The following is an 8,248-nucleotide window of genomic DNA, read 5'->3' as shown; positions in this document are numbered from 1 at the left end:
GAGAAATGACTGCCACTGACAGCCGCTTAGCCAGAGCATTCTATGGGCTAAAGGTAAAATTGTCATAACTGGAAGCTACAGTCGCTGCTTCTGTGAGACCTGCTTGTCTCCAGAGAAAAATCCTGGGCAGGGACAAAATGATCATTCTAGGATGGTCACACTGATAAGATTTTGACAACGCTGCCCACCCTATGAAATAATTATAGTCAAGGCTATACCTCTTAAGCATTAACTAGGGCCCTGTTGCACACTAATAAAAAATTCTGTGGAAAGTTAACAACTCATTGATCTCCGGAAGTTATAAGATTCACAAGACCCCTCCCTAAGGTTATATAAGCAGGAACACTTGCCGAGGGAGACTCTCTGACTGGTTAGTCACCTGTACACCACTGTTTCAGGAATCTCTAGGATTGCAGTTTTCATTATTGTTATCCATTCTGCTGCATCTGCCTTTGAGTCATTCCTGCTCCTGTAAGCAACCCCTTACCAGAAAGAAACCTTAAGAAACTCACTGGTTTACTAAATTGGACTTTGGTAGAATTGTCATTTTGGCTTATTGTCAGTTCCCTATCTATGGTGAGTAGAAATTTGTTCATGTCTTACCAAGAAAAGTTAACAGAAGATAGATACAGAGGTGTGGATGAAGGACATGGCTTTATTCAGCTCTTTAGCATCTACAGTCATTTTCTATGAGCTATTTTACTTCCTCTTCCAATACCAACCTAGAGCCCATCATTGCATATCAATGGGCTAAGAGGGCCTTGCTTGTAGTCAAAATGGCTGTGTCAGCCAAGGCAAGGCACAATCTGAAAAACACTATTTTATATAATGTGAACTTGCAACTGTCCTGGAAAGAGTTAAGATTATTTTAAAGAGAGACATCTTGCTCCTCTTTTTAGTTCTCAGGACTGGCAAAACAATGGATTCCAAGAAACTCGAATTTCCCCAAAAAAATCTCATTCTGGGGGAATAAAAAGGGTAGTGGTAGCCAGAGAAGAAGCTTGTCTCGCAGAAAGAAATTCTACTAATTCTTAGACTTTTTCAATTTATCTTGCAGAATAGACAACAGCCTGGACAATAATGATGAGTATGGTCATATCCTGGCCAGGACAGATTAGTTATGCATACCTCTTGCTCTCTATTTAACTCTAAACTTCAGGTAAAGACCTCAATGGTGAACTTGAGGATTCATTTGACTTCTTTTTCTTCTTCCCCATGCCGCTATGTTGAATACATTTCCTTTCTCTGCTTTTCATCATTTAATTGGCCTGTTGAGGGTGAGTGGATGAGCCCAGTTTGTTAGGTTTGTCAAGATTCTGATTCTAAAAACTCTGGTAACTGTTACATATAAAGAAGCAGTAGAGCTGTTCCTCTGGAAAGGAAGCTAACACATAATTCCCTGCAGGAACGAGGGTTACTGGAATCAACAGGCCTCAAGACCACGATTGGGGGTTGGGGGCTTGGGGTGGGGGAGAAGTGCATTAGATAGAAGTGGTACACTGTATGGAGACATAAACATGATGCGGTCTTCAATGGAAAGAGAGGCTTAACTTTGAAAACCTTGAAAGGAACTTCATTAAGAGTGAAAATAAGAGATATAGATATAGATAGATAAATGATAGGTAGATAGGCTCATCTGGTCTCTATAGAAAGAAGTGTTCAGAGCACTTCCCCAAACAACCCCCACGCCCACCCCAAGGAGTCTCTAGGCCAGTGTTTTTCAACCTGTGGGTCATGACCCTTTGGGGTCAAATGATCCTTTCACAGGGGTTGCATATCAGATATCCTGCATATCAGATATTTATATTATGATTCATAACAGTAGCGAATTACAGTTATGAAGTAGCAACAAAACTATGGCTGTGAGTCCCCACAACATGAGGAACTGTATTAAAGGGTCACAGCTGGGAAGGTTAAGAGCAATTACTCTAGACCAATCTTCAGAACAAAGGAAAAGTCTGCCTTATGTAATGCTTTAAGGGTGGTGGGAAGTTTCACATCATGTGATTTAGTTCAACATAGCTTATATGACAAAGAACATTGAGGAGCCAAGGACCATACACCAAGAGCTGTCAAGTCACATTACTGACTGCTTCTTAACTCTGTCCCAGAGAGAGCTGCAGGGGAACTAGACCAGAAATAGGCTGTGGGATATGGTCTAAAGGTACAGGCCCATGTTCTAACAGTAACAACATAACTTAGAATATCACATAGCACATTTAAAAACTACTGCTAAATAAATGATATTTTGGTTTTGATATTGTTGCTGTTTCCTTTTATCTGCTATTGCATGTGTTCAACATATGCACCCTTTCCTGAAATTTAATATATATACATAGAAAGGGCATAAATCACTTTACATTTTGATGACTTCTCACAAATTGTTTATACTTAGCAAACATCATCAGTGACATGGTGACACAGATTATAACAGTATGAAGACAAGCCTTTGGGAGATATGTTGGTGTAGAAAATGAAAATTCATGTGTGGCAGCACATCCCATCTCGGAAGCATGCTCCTATTGCATACCTGTGTATGCCATCCCATTAAAGTGAATGATTTAGAAGGGGTGCTTCGACTGAGCTCTGAGAATGAAAATCTCTTCCTTGAAGTTATGGGGTATAATTCCTGTTGGATACAGATTAAATAGAATATGGTGATTGCTTCTATTTTATAGAGAAAGTAAAGGAAGCATTGCTCAGTGAGCATCTCAAAGTCAAGCCAGCTAGTCTAGACTTCTGACTCCAGCCTCTATCAACCATAAGGATATTTTTTTTCCTCAAAACTTTTTGCATCTCCATTTTTATTTTGGAAAATGTAGAATTTCTTGGGTCAGGGATGCCAAGGCTTTCTACTGTACAGGCTTGCACCTAATTGCATTAACATTGTTTCCCATCATTGCACAGACTGTATACTGTCTAATGAAACCCTGTACATCACATTCTCATCCCATACACCCCCACTTACAATGTTCATTCTGCTTCTGTTTTAATTCTATAGGGAGATGTTATGGTGAGGTCTCTTGTGTAAGAGAGGTTTAGCCCCAGTGGGCACAGGGAGGAGTGATACTCTGAGCTTCTTCCTCCAAGTTCTCTCACCTGAGGGACCAAGTTCAAGGATGTTTAGTTTTCACAGAGTAGATGAATATCCACATGCAGCAATGTCAAGTTCTTTATAGATAGAATAACTAAGGCACATGACAGTCACGTAGCTTTACAAAATCAGTGCCCTAAGTCATATGTGAACAGGTAGCTTCGGGACATGGGAATTACTGAGACAGTGCCACAAGGTGAGGAAGTGCAGCCTCTGTGTTCTGTGCTTGTCACTAGGTTTTCCCTTTCAAGTTCTCCCCACTGACTGCTGGAGACTGTCTGCAAGAGACACCTCTGTGCTCAGGAATCATTGGGCACAGCTGAATCATTTGACTCTAGGTTTGTGTCTGAAATTTTCATTTTTTTTTCAGAGAGAAGAACAGACATAATTTCAAGGCTTAACACTTTGGTGCACTAATCATAGCTTAGTGTTTCTGACTAGAACATTTGGTCACTGAGATCAGCACTTACCATTTTCTGAAGTCTAAGGGATGAAGTGCCCACTATATTAGTTTGAACTATCTAAGGTATTAGCGTCTTTAAGTTATTGAGAGAAGAGTTGTTCCATTGTTCTTTACCACTCATGGTAGTATTCTTTTAATTTTTCTTTAGGTTTTAAATACATACATACATACATACATACATACATACATACATATCTATCTGTATATGTTCTTTCTCTATGTATATTTACACATAATAAGTGCATGTATTTATGAGCTATAGTGCTACACTTCAATTTATTTATAATGTGTACAATGGTCAGATAAGAACAACTAGCATTTCAATTACTTGAGATGTTCATTTCTTTGTGTTGGGAATATTCTAAACTTTTGCTACCCTGTTTTGGAATGAACAGCAGGTTGTTTTGAGTGATGGCCCTCCTATTGTGCTAGGAATATTGTCTTAATATGTCTTTCAGGCCAAGGACTGTTGTAGGCACTGTGTATATTTCCAAGAGGCAAACAAAAGCCATGCTTGCCTCTTGTAGCATGCTAAGTTTTTATTGATTTCAGGATTCCAATGTGTTTGGGACCATACAGAGCCTAGAAAATTGCTGGTTGCTACCAAAACTTGTTGTGTAATTAATGATTTCATGAACTTTTGGAATAGGAGGGGACTGGAGAAAGTGGAGAGAGACAAAGAGGGAAGAATGGAAATTCTTAAATCACAGCTCTGTGATGACCCTCAGTGAGCTTCTTCTTAAGCCATCATGGTTACAAGGATGGACATTGATATTTACTCCTCAAAAATGTCAATCTGGGTAAATTCTAATAGAAGTGGCATGTTGTGGAGGCCTACAAAAGTTTCCTAGCGAGATCTGAGCTTGCTTTACCCAGCAGAGCTGCATTAGAGGATTGCTTGACCCATGTGCATGGTTACTGGGTGATTGGAAGGGCCTGCACTTGGCTGAGCTAGGGAGAGGTCTTTTGCTCTACCCTTTGGCATTCCTGTAAACAGCCCTTTAGAAGAGACAAGAGGCGCAGGTGCATAAGGATCCAGGCCCTCCCGAGGCTGTCCTGTGTCTCTGTTTCTCTCCCTCAATCCTTCTATCTAAATCTCTTATCCCTCACTCCTCAAGAGTACCCTGGGGTAAAATGTGGGAGCCTGTCTCCCAGCTGGCTTCCACAGCTAGTTCCAGTCTACAAAGAATTTAGTAAGCTTGAAGCCAATTCACACAAACTAAGTATCACCCAATATAAGCACATTTAAAATAAACCTCCTCTACATATTCATATACAGTGTTGTTACTTTTAACAGCTACATCCAATTCTGTCAATCTTGAATACAATGGATTTTAAAAATATATCTAACATTGATGTAAGTAACAATATACAGACTGAGCAGGTTGTATTTTGGAATAATATGTATATGCATGTACATATGTATGTAAGGTATATCAATGAAAAAAGAGGCCATGAAGTAATTAAAAGGTATATAAAATTTCCATGACTGAATTATTAGGTTATTATGACATTTTTTGTTAGGTTCATAAATATTTATTTATGTACTTTATTTTTATGTTCTTAAGTTTTATATTTACATAATACTGCATAAATCAAGTGATGCCTATAATGTTGGTATAGAGCTAGAATAGGCTTCAGAAAACATTTTTATTAACTTTAAAGCCGTTTAATTTTCAAACCACACAGCACACAACCTGTGATAGAAAATGGACAGTATTTTATGTTTCAGATTTCTTAGCAAGAATTCTCCATTTATATTTCAAGGACTCATTCATACAAGTGGTTAGCCATCCTCCAAGTTGCTAACTGTGATGTTGGTCTCCTCTTTTCAGCTCTGCACTGGGGAAAAGTCCGGCTGGAGCTATCTGACTGGGACTTCATTTGTTCTACACTAGGTTCCTGAGAAAATATAGGACTCTGCTCCTGCACTGAGGGGCAGAGTGACAGCTCAGTGGTTGAGTTCATCCTCTTGGGCTTTTCTCACCTTCATGAACTCCAAGCACACATCTTTGGAGCTTTCTTGGTCATTTATCTGGTGACTCTGACAGGAAATGCCATCATTGTCACTGTCATCTTCCTGGACCAGAGCCTGCACATCCCCATGTACCTGTTCCTGCAGAACTTGTCTGTGGTGGAAGCAAGCTTCAGCACAGCCATCACGCCTGAAATGCTGGTGGTCCTGACCACCGAGAAAGCCACCATTTCCTTTGGGGGCTGTTTTGCACAGATGTATTTCATTCTTCTCTTTGGTGGGACTGAGTGTTTTCTCCTGGGGGCGATGGCTTATGACCGATTTGCTGCAATCTGCCATCCTCTGTCCTACCCGGTGATTATGAACAAGAGGGGCTTTGTGAAGCTGGTGATGTGTTCATGGGTCTTGGGCTTCATGGTGGCTACTGTGCAGACCACATGGGTGTTTAGCTTCCCCTTTTGTGGTCCTAGTAAAATTAATCACATATCTTGTGAAACCCCAGCAGTGCTGGAGCTTGCGTGTGCAGACACGTTCCTGTTTGAAGTCTATGCCTTCACAGGCACCATTTTGATTGTCATGGTCCCCTTCCTGTTGATTTTATTGTCTTACATCCGAATTCTCTTCACCATCCTTAAGATGCCATCCTCTACAGGGAGGCAGAAGGCCTTTTCCACATGTGCCTCTCATCTCACATCTGTTACCCTCTTTTATAGCACAGCCTGCATGACTTATCTACAGCCCAAATCTGGGTATTCAGCAGACACCAAGAAACTGATGTCATTGGCTTACTCTCTGCTTACCCCTCTGCTGAATCCACTTATCTACAGCCTGAGAAACAAGGAGATGAAAAGGGCCATGGTGAAATTATGGGAAAGAAAAGTGGTTTTACATACCATCTGAGTTGCTGAGAAGCCATGTGGTATTGGAAATCACCTAAAGAAACTTTACCTTAGATTAGTAATTCTTGGAAAAGAGATTCCCTCTCTTAATACTTTAATCATTTGTTTTACAAAATATATACATTTTGTTAACAGTCTCCATATATATGTGAATTTTAGATATCCAGGTTATTTTTACAGTGTTGTCATTGAGATGATGCTTCAATAAAATCTAATTACACATATTCATGTTTGATGCTTTGTTTACTGTGCATCTGTTGGGATGAATGGTGTCTTTCTATGTATCATCTCTACTGTCTGTCTCTCTCTCTATCTCTCTCTCTCTCTCTCTCTCTCTCTCTCTATCTATCTATCTATCTATCCATCCATCCACTCATCCATCCATCCATCTATCTATCTAGTATATCTAGCTATCATCTATTACTTACCATTTCATGTAGTTTGATCTGGTCTGCGTCTCTGTGTATACCATGAATCTTGAAGAGTCTTATTAATAAAATCAAACCCAAGCCAGGTATTGGGGTGAATGCTGGAAGATCAGAGAGACAGAACAAGCCACAGCTTCCTCACCTTGCCAGTTCCTCAGCTGGTCTTGTTTCCTCAGACTGCATGCTTCTGAGTCCTCATCCAAATGAATCTCAGCTGAATTGTGATGCTCAAAGCCTAAAAGCTTAACCAGCCAAATGCTTCTAGTTTCTGGTCTTCATGCCTAATATATCTTTCTACTTTCTACCATCACTCTCTGGGATTAAAGGCCTGAGTCACCAAGCTTGGCTGTATCCTTGAACACACAGAGATCCAGGTAAATCTCTGCCTCTGGAATGCTAGGATTAAAGGCGTGTGCTACCATTGCCTATCCTCTATGTATAATATTGTAGCTGTTCTGTCTCTCACCCTATATAAGTTTATTTTGGGGAACACACAATATTTCGGGGAACACAATACCACCATATCTGTGTTTGCTTGTCTGTCCATTTCTGTGAATTCAACTCACAGACATACTCTGGTTAAGCAGTTTCTCTATCGTTGTGCTACTACCCCAGCCAGTATTCATCAATTTGAATAACTATTGTAGATTTCTTTTTAAAATGATTATTGATGCTTTAGACTGACCAGAAGGTCCATTGAGACTCACTAATACTCAGAACATCAAGAAAATAACAAATGTATTGATGACATTTGTTGTTTCTGGAATGAAAGTGTATGAGTTAAAAACCCACAAATTTATTTGGGAGGCCCAGACTAGTCCTCATTTCTGTGATGGTCTCTATTTGCTTAAAGAGAGACTTCTTTGATGAAGGTTGCTAAGGAGTATAAGATAAGATTTAGAATGTAAAAAGGAATTATACTGCTCTAGCAAAGTGTCAGAGTAGATTCTTTTCTAAGGTCCTTGACCTCACTAGTCCCAGGAAGTTGGCTAGGTTTCCATTATCAGGCATGATTTCTATGCTGTTGATTGGGCCTTAAGTCCAATTAGACATTTGTTGGTTGCCACTGACTTGTGAATGCCATAAAAGTATATTTTGATAGCACAGTAGACTATCATTGCTGACAACTTATTGTACCTTGCAAAATAAGTAGTAGATAAGATTTTTAATGCCCCCAACCTGAAATAATAAATGTCTAAGATTGCAGAAATGCTAATTGTCTTGTTATGGTCATACACAATAAGAAATATCATGTATCACATAATCATAGGCTAATAATGCATTGTCGCGCCCGCCTCGACCAGCAAGGAAGACGCGACATCTGGATCCTTCTCATTACAGTTTAATCAGACCTTTGATTAGTTACATTGTGTCTCTCTCGCTGGGGCA

General features: G+C 39.8%; 1 protein-coding gene across 1 annotated transcript; it reads left to right on the top strand.

Annotated features, from left to right (window-relative positions):
• The first annotated feature begins 5,496 nt into the window (after positions 1–5,496).
• Positions 5,497–6,432, top strand: LOC118576749 (olfactory receptor 10A3-like). Its single transcript, XM_036176965.1, has one exon. The coding sequence runs from the start codon at positions 5,662–5,664 to the stop codon at positions 6,430–6,432; it is 771 nt and encodes a 256-aa protein (XP_036032858.1). The 5' UTR covers positions 5,497–5,661.
• The last annotated feature ends 1,816 nt before the right edge of the window (positions 6,433–8,248 follow it).

This window comes from Onychomys torridus, chromosome 1 (genome assembly GCF_903995425.1).
Source record: "Onychomys torridus chromosome 1, mOncTor1.1, whole genome shotgun sequence".
Classification (NCBI taxonomy): Eukaryota; Metazoa; Chordata; class Mammalia; order Rodentia; family Cricetidae; genus Onychomys; species Onychomys torridus.
This window is presented reverse-complemented; position numbering and strand designations above follow the sequence as displayed.